Source organism: Sinohyriopsis cumingii, chromosome 2 (assembly GCF_028554795.1).
Source record: "Sinohyriopsis cumingii isolate HCF-2022 chromosome 2, ASM2855479v2, whole genome shotgun sequence".
Taxonomy (NCBI): domain Eukaryota; kingdom Metazoa; phylum Mollusca; class Bivalvia; order Unionida; family Unionidae; genus Sinohyriopsis; species Sinohyriopsis cumingii.
In genome coordinates, this window is record NC_142962.1 from 158431024 (window position 1) to 158450929 (window position 19906).

Here is a 19906-nt window from a genome sequence, read left to right on the forward strand (position 1 = left end):
AAATATTATGTCCTGTCCTCTATATCCATTTCTTATAAAATATTATGTCCCGTCCTCTATATCCATTTCGTGACCAGACAATAAATAAGAGGTTGACTCTAACAATTTTTAATTTTTCTGCAAAAACTAAACAATCTCTATAGAAATTTATAAATTTATTAAGTGACTGAATATTATTCACTTTTTCATTTCCTCAAAATATTAAAACATTCCAGAAATTTACAGACATGGTGGAACCTGGTATCAAAAGTTGCACAAAATCTGGACCACTGAATATTCAGATTGGATTGGAAATATGATAGAAACTTCTGTGTTGTTCGGATTTACTTCCACCTTTTATAAATTAAGTTTCTTTAAATTGTAGAGGTGAAATTGCACCTGCTTACACATTTGCTGGTTATCTTCATGTCTTAATCATCAAAACTTGAACTGTTACTAAAATAGACTGTGAAATGGGTCAGTATCTTTGAGCATGGCCACTTATCCACAGAATACAGGTCACAAAAACCCAGTTTTTTAGTGTGACATAACTGATTTTCCATATGCACTTGACATGCATGTTTGGTGGAAACGTGATAAAATGTGTTATAATTTGGGCACAGACACCATCTTTAAGTAGTGTTCAAAGCCCTATATATGTGGCTGAGGTGACCCAATTTTAATGTGTAAAATGTTTTCATTCCAAGATGCATTCTTGGTGTAGTTCTAAAGTTCAAAACTGTTATAATCTGACCAAAGACACCATCTTAACTACACTGTAAAAGCGGTCTCAGTCATCCAATCTCTAGGTGTGAAATGTTTTCATTCTTAGTAAAATTTTATATAGCAACTATTGATGTATTGAAATTAGAGCCAAAAATGATAGTCAACACTTTATATTAAATATTAAATGTAGGTCACAATGTTGGTGTGTGACACATTTCCATCCCATGATATGCAAAAAGGTACATTTCATGTCAGTAGATGTAGTGGTTTAAAAAATACAGTACATATATCGAGGATGCAAATAATTAATTTTTTAGTAACTTAGAATAAAATCTGAGAAGCAGGTGACAGTGACCAATCTTTGGTTTAAAACATGAACATCCTAAGTTGCACTCTCAGTAGAAGTTTGATTACAGTGGTTAGGTGTTAGCATTGCAGCATGGGTACAATTTTCAAGTAACTGTTAACAAATTCTGGACAGTAGGGTACAGTGACCCAATCTTCATGTACAACATATGTTAGTCTCAAATTTTATGTCCATATGCTTTAACATTTTGTAGTTACAGATCAGACAGGAAGGATGGACACAGTTTTATGCAATTTTGAATAAATCCTGGAAACTGGATCACAGAAATCTAGCTCTGGTAAGCAACATACATCCATCCTAAGAGTGTTATGTATATTTGATTTCATTTATATTTGATTTAATTTAATTGTTTGTTAGTTTTAATTTTTTTTATTCCATTACATGCTATTGTAATTTAACTTTATTTACTGGATTTGATTTTGTCCAGAAATTCAGTTCAGTTCTGTTTGACCTGACTGTTTTTCATAAACAACTAATAATAGAAACTTTGTATCTAATGCTGACCTAGTTCCTGACCTTGATTCAGAACCAGTAAGAGTTGAAGTAAACAACCTTTTTTTTTAAATTTTTAAATTCTTTCTCAGAGTAAGATTCATAAAGTGAAATCGAGGCCATACTTGGAGTATGTGACAAATAACATGTATGAATTAGGTTTTTCCAGAGGAATGACCCACATCTGGGCATCTGTTTTGCATTGTTGCTAGATTTATTATTGATGTTTTGAGAAAGAATAGTTATTACTTTCCTTAACACTTGATTAGTTAAAGTGTTTTATATTGTGACCAGTTTTGGGGCTAATTATTTTTATTTTCTTCAAATTTTATTTGGATTTCAAGATTGTTTTCCCTGGAAATACTAGTGCACTAAATTAATTCTTGGACAAGGACAGTTATTGAAATTTACATGGAATTCAAACACTGGAATATTATTTTCTGTTATTCAACAAAGAATTGTTGACACATCAGTATGATGCTTATCACAGCATATGTCATCACCTTCCATTTTGGATTTCATTGGAATTTGAACTCAGTTTCATAAGGACTTTTATTACTAGGACTTCTATTTTTAATTGAACGTAAGTTCTTTTTCTCATTTTACCTTGTTTTTCTAGGGAAATAAATTATTTGTCAAATTTTACAAAGCTTGTTGTTTTCACTCTTTTCTTGTTACTTTTATAAGAGCCTAAACATGTAACAAGAGACAAACTTTAGTATAAATTTGGTGGTAATATGACAAAATTAAGAGACCAAACCCCACCGAAGTGAAAGGAGGGCAGGAGGTGGAGACCATAACCAGTTGTGCTTTGTCTGTACAGATCATGAATTCTGGCACTTGATCTTCCAGCGAGACATCCATCAACAACAGGGGTGGTCACCCCATTTGCTGAGATAGTACCTTCTAAAATCTAAATCTTTGATCACTGGGTCTAACAGGTAAAGTTTTGGCTGCCATTAACAATAGGAGTTATCTGCAGCAGTTTGTGTTCCAAAAGCAGGATGGTTTGCTACTATGCTGAGAAAATCTGAGAAGCAAAGAGGCTCCCAAGCTAAGATTTGACTCTTCAAGTGGAGAAGGAACCTTAGCTGTGATCTCCAAGAGACATTCCAGTGGGAGACAAACTCCAAATCAAAGGAGGTTTAGGATCCCTTACACAGATGAATGAATAACTGGATACACAAATTCTATAAAACATAATTCATGAAGCTAGAGAAGATGGAGGCTAGAAGACTATTTCAGTCAATGTTTGAAAATCTGGCTCTTCTCTGGACAATTCTAAATAAAGGAAGGAATATGATTGTGTCACTGAACTTGTAAAAGTGTCATGGTAGGTAAACCTCCTGTAAAGGTTGTAACAATAAATTCAGCTCAGGTTATGCTGGGCATCCATGACATAGCTGGAACTGGACAAAGTATGAGCAGATGTCGGTGTTTTAGAATTGGGACTGGGGTTTATGAGAAAACTAATCTGCATACACAGTTTTGAAAGATCGATGGTATTGATCAAGCTTGTGCTTGTGCTGGAGACATGGTCATCTTATTTTTTGGAAAAGAGTCCAGTATTGGTTATCAAGATAATGATCACAACAGCTAGTACCAGGATCTGTACAAGGTGCTAGAATATTCAGGCATGACTCAGGTAGGACACCATACTATGACAGAAATGGCCCAGTCATCTGTGGAATGCTCTGTTTGTGCCACTGTGGACTGGGTATGCCAGGAAAACTGATCACTGTACCCGATGCTATGAGCTGAAGTCATAGAATGAGAATGTGCCAGAGTTGGTGTAGTCCACAGCAGGATGGTATCTGGTGACAATGTTCAGTACAAGATATCCCTAGAAAGATCACTGTATCCAATATCATGGTAAGTCTATGTTGATTGCATATCTGCTACTAGACCAGATGGTCTACTGTAATCACATGACTGTGTACTTGCCCTGTAATTGGTGCCTAGAAGCTCTGTTCTTTTTACAACAAAGAGGGTGATGTCTGGGCTTGCACTGTGTAATGGCTTGGATTGCTGAATTTTCTTGTGAATGGGTCAACTTTCCATCATTAGCAATTCTGATAAAAGTAAGATGTTAATGAAGGCTGCTGGCATATACATCCTTCATACAGCAATTTTTAGCATTTCTAATTGCCCATGGAGTCCTGCCTTTACAGATTACTCATACATCTCACCTCTGTCAGTGTGAGTTCAAGTCTCAGTTTAACCAATAAGGGCATGTAAGAAAACTTGGAAGTAACTTCCTGTGAGTCTGTGGTTCTTTTCCAACAAATAAGTCATCTGCCATATATAACCTATAATGTACTGAAAAATGACACTCAATGCCAAAGAAACAAAAATAAATTCATATCCATTTGCCCACACATCGTCAGACCAACATGAGCATATGCCATAGACATGTTCATGGCATGAACCGCACCCAATAGAGTTGTGCTGATTGTCTTCAGTCAGGCAGCACATCATATACATGTACATGGCATGAACAGCACCCATTACAGCTATACTGATTGTCTTCAGTCAGGCTAGAAAAATGTGCACACTATCACACTTAACTCACTGTGAAGGGTCCAATGAATGATAAAAAATGCCCTGCAAAATTGTGTCTAACCTTACAATTCATGTAATAAAAAATAATTGAACAATGACAAAATTCATACAAAAGGTGAAGTACTGAGTTGAACTGAGAGTACTATAGACCAAAGGGCTGGCGCTGGTGCTGACACATTCACTGTATGACAAAGCTAGACACATGAAGTGCAAAATATTCATCTACAATGATAGTTAGCTCATAGTGTCAGCTATTACTATGTAGGCAGTTGATATACATGTGCCCAAGCCACACAGTCCAGTGTGCTATAGATAGAACAGTTACCCAGGCAGTTGATATACATGTGCCCAAGCCACACAGTCCAGTGTGCTATAGATAGAACAGTTACCCAGGCAGCTGATATACATGTGCCCAAGCCACACAGTCCAGTGTGCTATAGACAGAACAGTTACCTAAATGACTATGTCAATAGACATGCCTGTAAAATTTATAGCAGTGTAGTATATATTAAGTTCAACATCAATTTTTACCATTTTATCTCTTTTGTACATATATGTTATTTATAGACAGTTTAAGAGTAAAATCTGATCTTTATAGTTGTAAAAAAAAAATTTAAAGAAGATTTTTTTATGTGCTTTACAATCTTGAAAGAACTCATTCACCATCAAGTCACTGAAGTTGTGTCACCAACCGTGGCTGACCTTTCTCAACTTCTAAATCTACCAGTTCACTGTCTACATCTGTATCACAAAATCATTTGAATTTGATAAATTACCAAAAATCAGTGTAACCTACATCAATATGACTATGATAAATTACCCAAAGTCACTGTAGCCTACATCAATAGGACTATGATAAATTACCCAAAATCAGTGTAACCTACATCAATAGGACTATGATAAATTACCCAAAATCAGTGTAGCCTACATCAATAGGACTAAGATAAATTACCCAAAATCAGTGTAGCCTACATCAATAGGACTATGATAAATTACCAAAAATCAGTGTAGCCTACATCAATAGGACTATGATAAATTACCAAAAATCAGTGTAACCTACATCAATAGGACTATGATAAATTACCCAAAGTCACTGTAGCCTACATCAATAGGACTATGATAAATTACCAAAAATCAGTGTAGCCTACATCAATAGGACTATGATAAATTACCCAAAATCAGTGTAGCCTACATCAATAGGACTAAGATAAATTACCCAAAATCAGTGTAGCCTACATCACTATGACTATGATATATCTGACTTATATCTGACTCATCATAGTCATAATTCTAATCATTAAGACTCAAGAAAGTACTAATGAAATAAATAGCCTCCATTCTGGAGAGTGAAGAATCCAATCCAGTTACTTCAAAAAGCAGAATACAACTATATCTTAAACAGCAAAGATGTGATGTGATGTAATGATCATTTACTTCAATGCCTGTATTTTGTAATAACAGGTTTTCCAATGAAGGTGATATAATGAAAACAAGTCTAAAATATCTTAGGTCTGCAATACTGACAATTGCAGCAATGTTGCAAACAGATAAGTGATATTTATGTCATACTATACACCGATGTAAGCAAAACAAAAGAGAGACCATTACTCACCTGAAGCAATGAGCTGCACTCAGGATCCAGTATTCACTGAGAATAGTACCACCACACCAGTGGCTTGTAAACTTGGTGCCTAACAAATCTGAAACAATTCTGACCCCAACCTGCCAAGGGTTTGCTCCTGGGACTGCATTCATTCCTCCAATTATCTGCTCAAATTTTGGTGGTGGAGCTATTTGCTTCTCCTCAGACTCATCCCGCTTGCTGCGCTGGTGCTCCATCAATGGCCTTTTCCCACATTCTACAGATCCTGAAGCAGATGGATTATATTACAATGGGTGACCTCCCTGCCTACATAGAAAAGCTGGTGCTCGTATTAAGTGATGACTGGGGAAAAACACTAGTTTCTTGATACAGTAAGTGAAATTGATTCATAATAAAAATTCAAAATACTGGACATTTCTGACAGCAGGTAACCACCTACATCTGTTGGTATCTCAGGTCAAAATAAGGCATTTATTATATCCAGAAGTTTGTGATGGTGAGGTTCATATAGCATGGACCACGATGTATCAATGATTTATTTACAAAGGCATGCAAGCCAAGTCACCAGATGCCACATGAAGAATATGATCTTTAACCACCAAACTCCCAGACACTATCATGTTTGGAAAAACATACATTTCTGCAGTTGGTTATTCATGATACACATACAATTATCTAACAAACACAAATACAAGCATCTAACAAACACACATACAAGTATCAAACAAACACAAATACAAATATCTAACAAACACAAATACAATAATCAAATCAACACAAATACACGTATCTAACATAAAAACACATACAAGTATCTAATGTACACACATACACATATCTAACATGCACACACACAAGCAACTATAATATACAAATACCATTATCTAACATTAATACATACAAATATCTAACATACACACCCATGTTTCTAACATACACACATACAAGTAAATAACATACATACAAATATCTAATATGCATACAAGTATCTGCCATGCTCAAACACAAGCATCTACAGACATAAATAAAAATATATAACATACACACATACAAGGATATAATATAAACATACAAGAATCTAAAACAAACACACACACACAACACACACACACACCTAACTTACACATTTTTACATAACCTTGATGCAGTTTGGCAATGTAATGTTTTTCTTCTGCACTGCACATGACCAAGATTTGTTAAAAGGAGTGATTTATACCTATTGTAATGTTGATGTCTTGTTCCTCATCAGGGTTTAGACAGGCCACTCCTGCATATTCAAGATTTGTTAAAAGGAGTGATTTATACCTATTGTAATGTTGATGTCTTGTTCCTCATCAGGGTTTAGACAGGCCACTCCTGCATATTCAAGATTTGTTAAAAGGAGTGATTCATACCTATTGTAATGTTGATGTCTTGTTCCTCATCAGGGTTTAGACAGGCCACTCCTGCATATTCATTATCTGTACAGTCATGCTGGCCCCAGGGCTTGTGCAAACATTGAGAGAGAGAAGGTTCACTGCCTGTACACTGCACATCATCCAGAATTATTCCACTTACAGTAGCTGTAACTCTAAAGTGACTCCCACTATATGCTTTACCTCCCCTGCCACAATGAAATTTATAAACAAAGTTAATACAAGAACTGGTCCAGCTTGTGAAAATCTTTAAACTTGATTATTCATCAAAGGGGAGATGTTGAAGCTCTCTTAGTTGGTAGAATGTCAGATTCATAATCCAAGGGTTGTAAATTTTAATACTGTCCTAAAGTGCTGTTAAAAGTCAATCAACCAACAACATATTCATTACAAATCAAGAACTTTTGAACTATTATCTAATTACAAAACAGATGTTTGCATATGAATATCCAGGATCAAACACGACACATTTTATGAAATAGAACACTGAAGTATATGAAGAAAAAAGTCAACCAGGTCTAAAAATGAGTAAATGAAAATAAAAAGACTTAGATTTATTACAATATTGAATGCCATAATTTTGGAAAGAGTTTAATAGATTCAGTGGTATTTAGCACCATAATGAATGAAATTCTTGGTACAGCCTTTCAACCAGTTTGGAAAGTCTTCCAACACAATATGGTCAGATTACTAATCTTCTCATTTTAAGTCTTACACTAATTAGCTTAAATAATTCTGTCATTCCTTGAATATGAAAATAGCTTGCATGTAACTTTAGCCCGAAATGAGTCATATGAGGCCTGTGACTGAGTTTCTCAGAGCTTATTGGGCAGGTCATTACTATGGAAAATATTCATACTGCCCAGAACATATTGGGCAGGTCATTACTTTGGAAAACATCCATACTGTACAGAGCATATTGGGCTGGTCATTACTTTGGAAATCATCCATACTGTACAGAGCATATTGGGCAGGTCATTACTTTGGAAAACATCCATACTGTACAGAGCATATTGGGCAGGTCATTACTTTGGAAAGCATCCATACTGTACAGAGCATACTGGGCAGGTCATTACTTTGGAAAACATCCATACTGTACAGAGCATATTGGGCAGGTCATTACTTTGGAAAACATCCATACTGTACAGAGCATATTGGGCAGGTCATTACTTTGGAAAACATCCATACTGTACAGAGCATATTGGGCAGGTCATTACTTTGGAAAACATCCATACTGTACAGAGCATATTGGGCAGGTCATTACTTTGGAAAACGTCCATACTGTACAGAGCATACTGGGCAGGTCATTACTTTGGAAAACATCCATACTGTACAGAGCATATTGGGCAGGTCATTACTTTGGAAAACATCCATACTGTACAGAGCATATTGGGCAGGTCATTACTTTGGAAAACATCCATACTGTACAGAGCATACTGGGCAGGTCATTACTTTGGAAAACATCCATACTGTACAGAGCATACTGGGCAGGTCATTACTTTGGAAAACATCCATACTGTACAGAGCATATTGGGCAGGTCATTACTTTGGAAAACATCCATACTGTACAGAGCATATTGGGCTGATCATTACTTTGGAAAACATCCATACTGTACAGAGCATATTCGGCTGGTCATTGTTTTGGAAACATCCATACTGTACAGAGCATATTGGGCAGGTCATTACTTTGGAAAACATCCATACTGTACAGAGTACAGAGCATATTGGACTGGTCATTACTTTGGAAAACATCCATACTATACGGAGCATATTGGGCTGGTCATTACTTTGGAAACTGTACAGAGGACCAAAAATATCAATCTATAGGTACATCTATGTTGATACTGTTGATGTATGCTGACAACAATATCAGGTGTAAAATCATTATCAAATATAAAATAGATTATGCCTTATTTTTATATATAACACTGTATGCCTTGTTTCTGATATATAACATTGTATGCCTTATTTTTTTATTTAACATTAGATGCCAATTTTTTTTATTTATAACATTATATGCCTTAATGTTGATATATAACATTATATGCCTTATTTTTATATATAACATTATATGCCTTATTTTTATATGTAACATTGTATGCCTTTTTTATATATAACATTGTATGCCTTATTTTTATGTACAATGGTGTATGCCTTATTTTTTATATAAAACATTAAATGACTTATTTTTTATATATAACATTATATGCCTTATGTTTATATGTAACATTGTATGCCTTATTTTTTTATATGAAACACTGTATGCTTTATTTTTATATATAACATTGTATGCCTTATTTTTGTATATATAACATTATATGCCTTATTTTTGTATATAATATTGTATGCCTTATTTTTATATATAACATTGTATGCCTTATTTTTATATATAACATTGTATGCCTTATTTTTGTATATAACATTGTATGCCTTATTTTTTATATGAAACACTGTATGCTTTATTTTTGTATATAACATTGTATGTCTTATTTTTGTATATAACATTTGATTCATTTAGTTTTGATATATAACATTTTATGACCTAATTTTAATGCAACTTACAACCCTGTAACTCAGCCAAAATGCCTATTAATATGACATAAAGATGAAAAAATGGACAGCAACAGACCCAAAATGGGTAATTTTACAAAAGTTGCATTTTTTTTTTATTTTGCTTCCATTACATTTGCATTTGATATGTGTTCTGTTTTTATTGAATTTGCATTTGTATTTCATCTATCATCTAGTCACCTTTTTTTTATAGTCTAAGAAATGCGTTGGATTCAGAATTTGAGTTTAGCACTTAAAGCCATCATTTCCTTTCATTTCCACTCAATTGGCATGTATGACAGTCAGGTTTTCCATTAAAGGGAGATAACAATAGTCTTATACCTTGTCTTTACTAAAAGTGTGCTTTAATCAAATTTCAGATACATAAATGCAAGCAACAGCATTGTCAGCAATTTTTTTTCTCATTTTATTTAATTCAAAAAAAAGATTATAAAGATACAATCACTGTTTATCATGTCACCATGTCAATGGCATTGTACTTTCTGCCTTAGTCAAAATTGGCAAATTTAATGCCAGTTTGAAAATAACTGATTTTCGTATCTATTTATGAAATGCATTTCATTCCATTTTCATTTCTTATTAATTGTTCTGCAATTTGTAATGTTTTCAAAATGTACTCATCACTTTTCTTGTGTTAATTCTACATTTCATTTTATATGAATTCATTTTGCATACATTTATTTTGCATTTTGGTTTTATTTCACTAGTAAAATTATCCCATTTCAGGATGTCAGTAACTATTTTTCCACAAATCAGATGTGTGGCATTATAGTTTTGAAATTTATGTATCTTCCATTTTGCATGATGAAGATTGTAATCAAATTTATATAAATGATTACCAAAATTTATATTAAGCAAGTTTATGAATTTTAGGATTTTCCAACAGAAATAATTTTGATAATTCATTGGAATAAATAATGAACATATTTTTTCACTGTTGTCAAGAGACATTGACAACATCATGAGCAAAACATTTTATATGCCATTTTTTGCTTGCTTGGTCTAGTGGTAAGTATGGCCACTTCACATGTAGGAGCACCAGGTTCAAATCCCACAAGCTTTTTTTCCCTTCATTTTTGTATCGTTTATGTACTTTTTTTAACCTTGAGTTAGGAAAGAAGAATTATGCTACTAATCATATTTTCCATGTAAAATAAAACAGCAGAACATAACAAAACCAGTGACAGTTGACATTATTGATACCATAACAAAATTCACTATTTAATCTGTTAAAATATTGCCAGCCAATATGTTTGAGCATAACATAAAATGAAATACTGTTTCCACTCATGAACATGCTGAGTTTTTCACCCACTAGATGAAATATATCCATTATCCACTTTAACCAAATCCTCTCTATGTATACAAGATTCCAGGTGACTGTTGCACCAGATGTCAGAGGTTAAGGTCACGGAAGTCATGGATAACAAGACATTTGTCACAAGGGAAATCAAATATCTTGAATTTCAGTTTAAAAACAAGTTAGCTTTCTACAGACCAAAATATAACTTATGATATAACATTGAATTCAAGAAAATGTATACATTTTGTTTACTTGTAACGAAAAAGTTTAATTTTTAGAATATCAAAATGGTTAAAGAAAAAAATGTTTAAAAATATCACAAGAAAAATGAAATCGCATAATTCAGTGGAGGAAATAAATTTACAAATTTAAATTAGCAGTAAATTGTAATTTCATGAAGGCAATTCAGAATTTCCATTTATTTTGATAATTTAGGAATATGAAAAGAAAAACAAATCAGGTTGACCATGGCTTCTAAAATGTTTACTATTCCAAATTCAAATTTAATGAGTACTATGCACACATCTTTCTCTTCATTCATGCTTTACTTTATACTGTTGGACTAAGAGTGTAATTTACTGGTACTACTCACTGGAATCCAAGCATTCTACATACTACACCGGCATCCTTATCATCCCACTCATCATCACAGATGTACCCTGGCCTGCCATCTTTTGTGACCACCACATTACCTTCATACTTTGTTCTTCCACCTCTCAACCTAACATTCACTGTCTCAGCTGAAGGAAAATAGTAACAGTACATATGCATCAACATTCAAATAAAAGTGTCTGAAAACTTAAATATGTTTTAAGCAATTTTTTAGAATAACCATAACTATAATTCATTTAAGATTGAGGACAAGTACTAATGGGTTTTCCAACCCAAAAGTCTGCAATTTTTTATTATTAAAATAAATGAAAAACTACACAGTCCAACCTATCCTAATGGTCACCTGATTTCAGCAGTCACTTGGTCACAATAGCCATTCTAATTTCATATATAAGTGTCATGTAATCAGTGGTCACGTCAGAGACCATGTGTTTTTTTAATTAAGCAGTGGTTTCACATTGCCTTCTGTGGTCACTGGAGCACATTATCAGTTACCACCCTATGTATGTAAACTTTGTTTGTTTGATGAGCAATTCATGGTATATATAAAGGTATATAACCTGAATTGATGTTTAAACATTTTCATATTCAATTATACTTTGTGACCCAGTGAAACTCAAAAGAGCCAGCAATGTCAGTTTCAAAGCATGGCTGTTTTTAACCTTACAGGAGGTATACTATATATCCCTTACTGTTTAGTAATCCGAGTCTCATCTGACAATTCCCACCCCATTTGTGATATCTGGACATTTATGTTGTGGTGTAAGGTCAGAGTCAACCGCCTACTGAAAAATATGAATTTGCCACCACTGTGCACTGGTGGCATAGGGTAGCCACTTACCTGCATGCCATGTAAACTTAAACAATGTTACATCAAGTCATATCCTCATGAAAACAATAGGAAAATGATTTAGTTTTTTAGAAATTGTGAAAATTATAATTATGTCTTTAATCCAATTACACACAAGATGAACTACAGTGTTTATGAAATTTGACCTGTTACTCGCCATTTGCATTGCTAGTCACACAACAAAACAAATATCACAAACTACATTTCCATTCAACAATAAACCCTTTTCCAACTATGTTGAACAAAAATTCTAAAATATTAAATGAAAGTCACATATTGTTTGTAAAAGAATGAAAGGATGCCAAATTCTCAACATATTTATTCCAGGAACAAATACAAAAAACACGTCGCTATCATAGCAACTTGGAGAAAGTCAGATTCATCAAGAATGGAGCACATGTCACCAATGGTTTCACATGACTGCCGCATGGACATATGTTCTCTGCCTGAAGAATTTGACTTTGTGGTGACAAATTTCAACTTTTTGAAAGGCAATTGACTCTGATCCTACACCCCAACATAAATGTCCACTCTGATCCTACACCCCAATATAAATGTCCACTCTGATCCTACACCAAAACATAAATGTCCACTCTGATCCTACACCCCAACATAAATGTCCACTCTGATCCTACACCCCAATATAAATGTCCACTCTGATCCTACATCCCAACATAAATGTCCACTCTGATCCTACACCCCAACACAAATGTCCACTCTGATCCTACACCCCAACATAAATGTCCAAATAATTTCAAGAATGGGGTCAGAAGGGTCAGAGGAATCTCAGATTAAAATTTCAGGTACTACTAACAAAAGCCCCAAGAAGCTTCTTCTTAACTGATCAAAGGTCACAAATAATAGCCAACTGTCTTTTGATTACAGTGAGTTTGAGCAACAGCTTAATCCATTAATTGTTTAAAGTATGAACACATGTTTTCATTCATAACAAAATGTCAGTAGCGTTTCACAATTACAAATAAGCTGTCAATTAGTAATTTTACTTAGGAGCTGTTTGTACTGATAATGTGATAAAAGTGTTTGCATGAATAAGAGAGAGAGAGAGAGGGAGAGAGAGAGAGAGAGAGAGAGAGAGGGAGAGAGAGAGTGGGAGGGAGAGAGAGAGTGAGAGGGAGAGGGAGAGAGATTATTGCATGTGCACAGTTGTAGTTTTCTTGATTGTTGCTAAATAGCTTAACAAAGTACAAGTATCTTGATAGCATACTACTACTGATAATAGTAATACAAGTGAAATAATGATAATACTACTATGCTAATGATATTCGGTTCATAGTACATAAATTTGTCTTCAACCAAATTTTTGAGAACTGTACCTGCCTTCAGAAGTCTCCTGTCTACAAAGGCCATCTTTGCCTTTTCCCATGGGTGGCTGCTGTAGACAGGCTTGACTGTACATATATATTTTACTATTTTAATGAACATTTTTTCATCTATATTAAAGTCTATCTATTCTAATAACTAAAAGTTTAGAATGAAACTCTTACCTGGCTTTTCAGAGCTACATTTAACCCCAGCATCCTCTGTGTGTAAACAGTTGTGTTCTCCCCTAACAGCCATCTGGCACTCTCCCAGTGACTTTTCCCTCCCTGTACAGCTGACATCATCAAACCAGATGGGTCCAGACCCCTCCCCAAAGTGGGCAATAGTTAATGGAACACCATACCTGTGATTAGTGGATTAGTTATTAGTGACAATGCTCTAAGTCTTTTACTTACAAAGACCCTGGTGACCTTCTACAGCACTGACCTTTGAGATTACTGTTATTAGTGGAATTTAGTAGTTCTGGAGATTATGAATATTAAATAAACTAACCTTTTATGAGGTCCATTTTTACTGCATGCTAGAAAAAGACTCTGAATGTAAAGTATTGACTTTAACACAACAGCTGTTAAAGCATCATAACTATACCAATACCGTCATACAGACTCAAGACAGTATAATACTGCCAATGAAACACAAGCAGTATGAATAGAATACCGAAACTTAAAATTTTCTCTTAGAATTGCTTAGGAAATGGGGTTTAAGTGCCTTTCTAATGGGTTCACCAATTTTGTCAACACAGGCCCTTTTGAAGGACATATGGCAAAAAGCAGCCAACCCAGTCTAGCCCAAGTGAACTGCCTGGATGTGTCCTTGAGAAAGGCACTTAGTTCATATTCCCTTGGCATGGTGTAGCTCAAAATTTGTTAAATGTACTGTAAAAATCAATCAACCCACCAGATATTTCTGAAAAAGCTGCAGAAAATAGCATTTAAAAGTAATGGATCTGTTTTGAGATTTTTTTAAACTAAAAATCATCAAAAGCTATTATCACACTCTTTTTATTACAAGGAATCTATAGTCAGATTCATCTATACAGACTTTGAAAAATATTCACTGTCATTACCTCTGAGTCTTTTTCTGAGAGACTAAAATAGTTTTCTCCCATTGGAAAGAGTTGAGGATATAAGATTGTGAAATATCATGATCTGTCATGGCCTTGCTGATTACTACTTTGAAAAAATATTTAATTCAGCTAGAGGCTTAAAGATTTGTTATTGCAAATTAATTATTTTTTTACAGGTCAATATTGATAATGTCCATAAAGAAATCTTTCACCCTTTCTTTTAGTAAAGAAAACCAAATTAAATTAATTATTCCATATTGTTTCTCTTTCCTATTTTTTTTCTTCTTTAAATTAGAGCTGTCCTGTTCAATATATTAATGAATAAAATACTGAAGTGGCATTTTTAATATGACATTCTAATAACGTGAATAACAATGATGACTAGAAAGAGTGGCAAAGTCACATAGAGTCACACACTGAAACAAAATGTTAAACAATGGTTGTGAAGAACTTCTCACTTTTCAGCTACAGGATAATGTTGACTTTCTGTTACTTACTATAGTGAATCCCCCTTTTCAAGCCAAGTAAATTACTCTGCCAGTTGTACAAATCATTTGACATTTTCATACAGAGGAAGGACATAGCTTGATGGGGATCCCAGTGGTTTTGACATGTATATACATTTTAAGGGTAGAAGCTATGAATATTGTCCATATTATAACTCAGAGGGCATGGCAAGACACCCCCAAAAACAATGTGTCCATGTTATAACCAGAGGGCATGGCAAGACCCCCCAAAAAAAACAATGTATCCCTGTTATAACCCAGATGGCATGGCAAGACCCCCCCCCAAAAAAAATGTGTCCATTTTATAACCCAGAGGGCATGGCAAGACCACACAAAAAAATGTATCCATATTATAACCCTGCGGGCATGGCAAGACCCCCCCAAAAATGTGTCTATATTATAACCCAGAGGGCATGGCAAGACCCCCCAAAAAATGTATCCATATTATAACCCAGCGGGCATGGCAAGACCACACAAAAAAATGCTGGATGAATAAATGACTTTACCTTTCATAGTGAGAATATGTTTACACAAATCTGAGAATCTCATCAGTTTTCAAGTTATGACCCAGAGTCTGTGTCTAAGGTATAAGAACTGTGACACTGATTCATGACCCAGGACCAAAGTAAATTAACTGTTCACTTATGCAATATTCCAAAGATGAATGTTGTTGTTGTTGTTGTTGTAGGGTTTAACGCCATTTTTCAGCACATGATAGGCTATACATGGCGGCCAGTATTAATGGTGGAGGAAGAACCCGGGAAAACCCCTGAAAGATCCACCGACCCACAAGAAGCTACTGCAAAGATGAATGCATGCATCAAGGCAAATGTGCACTGAATTCTATCAAGATATGTAGAAATTGGAGGGGGGAGGGACAAATGTCCTCCTCAAGTATGGTGGGGTATTACCATGATGAAATGAAAAGCAATTTCCACTAACAAAACATTTGGTGTAGCAAGTTTCATAACATTCATAACAGTAGTTTCAGAGTTCTAGACATGCAAAAATCTGATAACACCAAGCTGATGTTGTCTCCACTGATGCCACAGCTGCCACTGATTTCATAACTAATATGTTTTGCATTTTTCTCCAAAAAAAGGTGAGGCAAAAAACCCAGATCACACCTCTGTTTATAATGAATGAGACTAAACCATGACAGCCACATGCAAGTCCATGAGACAATGTTCATATCTGACGGCAACAGAATATGTTATATGGTTTTGAGCTATATTAGTTACAAGTAACGTCATATGAAGTTAACTGTCAAGAGCCACAACTCTATCCAAAATTAAGTTGATGAAGCAAAACTCAGAAAGGCAATTATAGATGTACCAGACAATGTATACAAAAAATTGCATTAGATAACGTTCAATGGTTCCAAAGCAATGCTAGAATCTAGTGCTGTAGTGGAGATTAAATACTGAAGAAATAAGAGCTATACTACTATCAGAATTAGACCTGACAAGACAAACCTTTCAAAGGGACACATATAAATATGAAAGACAATACAAATTTCATTAAATTTACCTTCCAGCTGGCATACAGTTATGTTCCAGAGTTGTAGAGCTATTGTAATTACAAGACTTGTGAATGGATGGCCAGTTCAACAACTGGACAGAGGGATTGGAAAGGTAATTACAATAGGACTCCCACATCTATCTCATAATGTGAGGCCTAGTGATGTTGCCTTGGATACCAGAACAGTGATAGCTAGGTCTTATGATCTACTAAAGTAGGTAACACAAATGAATGATGGTTAGCATATTCCATGGATCATGCCATTTCCTTACACATATCCCAGGGATTTGCATGTCACATTTGCAGCATTTGCATTCCATCCATCATCACACACAGTGCCCCTTATGCCATTAATAATGACCTCAACTCGACCTTCATCAGGCGTGGCTCCTCCAACAAGCTGAATTGTCACATCTGAAGTACATAGACACATAAATAATACTGAAACATCTAGCATACTCTTTATCAGAATAACCCTTTCATTTTGCCATATTTTACAGTAATCCATTCTTAAAATAATAAACAAATCATATTTCTCTTATCATTATTAAAGGAAAATTTGAACAGAAGTGCAATATACTAGATATCTGTACATGTCTAGATCCGTGTAGATATCTATGACCTTTCTGAACAAAACTGAATTTTGTAAAAATAAAAAAAGCCAGAAAGAAAGAAAAGAAATATTCACAAAATGTTTCCTTGCTGACCTACAGACTGAATCACAAAGGAGATCATCATTGTAATATATCTTATACATCTTTGTATTCTATTAAAAGAATTAATGAATACATGTACTTATAAAGATATTTACTCTAGTTTTCTGGACTATTTAAACAAGGTCATTGGAAATCAATTTTCATTTTTTTCAAGTAATCAATTAATTACAGACTTTTATTTAGTCACACTTAGCATTTTTTTTACTTTAATATGTTTAAACCATTTTGCTCCTTGTTTAAACTGACCATCACTAAATTAGCTAGCTAGTACAGTGACACTCCCTAGTAAGCAAAGGACTAGCATACTTACTGCATTCTGTATCATCCTGACAGTTGTTACAGTATCACTCCCCTTGGAACACAGGATTAGTATAGATGTATTTACTGCATTCTGTCTCATCTTTGAGCTAGTACAATGACACTCCCATTTGAACACAGGATTAGTATAGATGTATTTACCGCAATCTGTCTCATCTCAAAGCACTTAGTATACTTCATATGCATTGAGACCGACTCATTCTGACAGTTAGTACAATGACACTACCCTGAGAGCATATGGGACTAACATACAAGTACTGATTGCAATCTGCTTCACCCCAACAGTACAATGACATTCTCCAATGAGCAAAGGACTAGCATAATTACTGCAATCTGCCTCATCCTGGCAATATAAGGACAGTCTCCATAGAACAACTTCTGGGACTAGTATACTTACTGCAATCTTTTTCATCCTCACAGTTAGTACAATGGCACTCCCCTGTGCAAACTTTTGTCAGAGGGACACAGCCACCATCTGGACACTGATAACTGTCATTACCACAAGCTGAAACACAACTGTTGTTGTTATACTCTATATTCTATTCAATGGATTCTATCAGTTGTGTAACAAAAACAGATTTACACCAGCCCAAGCTTGATGGAAAGTGAAATGGATCTAAAGATATACTGTGGATACAACAGTCTTCTATAGTCAAGAACAGTGTTGATCAGGGTACAATGAATAAATTATCAATACCTTTCATTAGTCCACAAGGTCTGTCAACAAACCTAGAGAATATTAATCATATGAAAAATAAATGCAATGATCATTTTATATTACAAGTCTTGTATCAATTTATCCATCTCCTTTAATATACAAAAAGTTTAAATTTATGGATGAAATTTCTGAATAAATCTTGTCATGCCCATGAAGCATACAGAGATGGCATTGCTGGTGTTGGTGTGAACTTTAAGTTTTTGCAGTTAGTATAGTTTCTCTAACACAATTGCATGTATAATCATGAAACTTGATGCATGTATTCCTTTTAAGATGATACAGAGAAGGCATACCTATCAACTTTCACGTTGGGACAAAAAACTGCCAATTTTTGGGGTCATTCATGACTATATCATGATCTCAAAATATCTCCTGATTTTTGCAGAGAACTTCCTATTATTACATTATGTCTATCAATTTTAATTTCTCCTAAAAATTTCTACACAGATATATTTGATACAATGCATAAAAGTCATGTTCTATTTTATCACCTGTAAATATTGCTGTGATGTAATAATTACTATCACACTACAATTATTGTTTTCTTCAGTAAACTGAATGTCAAGTTTAAACATTATTCAAGTCAATTTATGAAGTATTTTTACCCCTACAACAATACTAGAATAAAAAAATAAAACGACACCAAAGAACAAACCACAACAATAACATTGTCAGCAATTAGTTTGAATCACCATACTGATCCCTGTGAATGCTCTGTACTTTTCTCTACAAGCAAAAATAGCATATCCATTCCAACCAAAGAAACATACAAAATTAAACACCTGGCATTAATGTACTGTACATACAAATATTCATTACCATCATTAAAAAACATACCATACAGCATATATGCTATCAAAAAAAATTCAGAATAAATATCTTATTTAGTAAACATTATTAAATGCCTTACGAGTTGAGGAAAAAAGGTGGGAAATAAAATATGGAAAAAATTGTTGTTACAAGTATGGTAGCTTAAGACTTCATATTTGAACTGTTAAGATGAATTCATACATACTTTAGGCACTGTTAGTTACAACAAATTAGGGCATCATTTATTTGCCAAGCATGGCTGGTGCTTACATACACACACACTGTATAACATGGTGTCTTTGAAGTATGCTGGAATGCAGTCCTTTTCACAAGACAACTGCAAGGACAAGGATTAACCATTAATTAGTCACAATGGCTTTCTTGCTTGTTTACTAAAGTCTAATCTTTAGCTATTGTGCAGTTTGGCCAC

At 34.4% G+C, this 19906-nt stretch overlaps 2 protein-coding genes across 2 annotated transcripts in view; one reads left to right on the forward strand and one right to left on the reverse strand.

Annotated features, from left to right (window-relative positions):
- Positions 1–19906, reverse strand: part of LOC149806187 (neurotrypsin-like) — a 110479-nt gene that overhangs the window by 23335 nt on the left and 67238 nt on the right. Inside the window, exons 17-22 of the mRNA XM_089951098.1 lie at positions 18346–18453; positions 17187–17328; positions 13986–14164; positions 11611–11758; positions 7124–7332; positions 5739–5994 (exon numbers count right to left, since the gene is read on the reverse strand). Of these exons, the coding sequence (XP_089807224.1) occupies positions 5739–5994; positions 7124–7332; positions 11611–11758; positions 13986–14164; positions 17187–17328; positions 18346–18453 (1042 nt within the window). The remainder of the gene's footprint in view (positions 1–5738; positions 5995–7123; positions 7333–11610; positions 11759–13985; positions 14165–17186; positions 17329–18345; positions 18454–19906) is intronic.
- LOC149806188 (uncharacterized) lies at positions 7339–11604 on the forward strand. Its single transcript, XM_089951099.1, has 2 exons — positions 7339–8682; positions 8823–11604. Exons 1-2 carry the CDS (start codon positions 7929–7931, stop codon positions 8969–8971), a joined length of 903 nt encoding a protein of 300 aa, XP_089807225.1. The 5' UTR covers positions 7339–7928; the 3' UTR covers positions 8972–11604.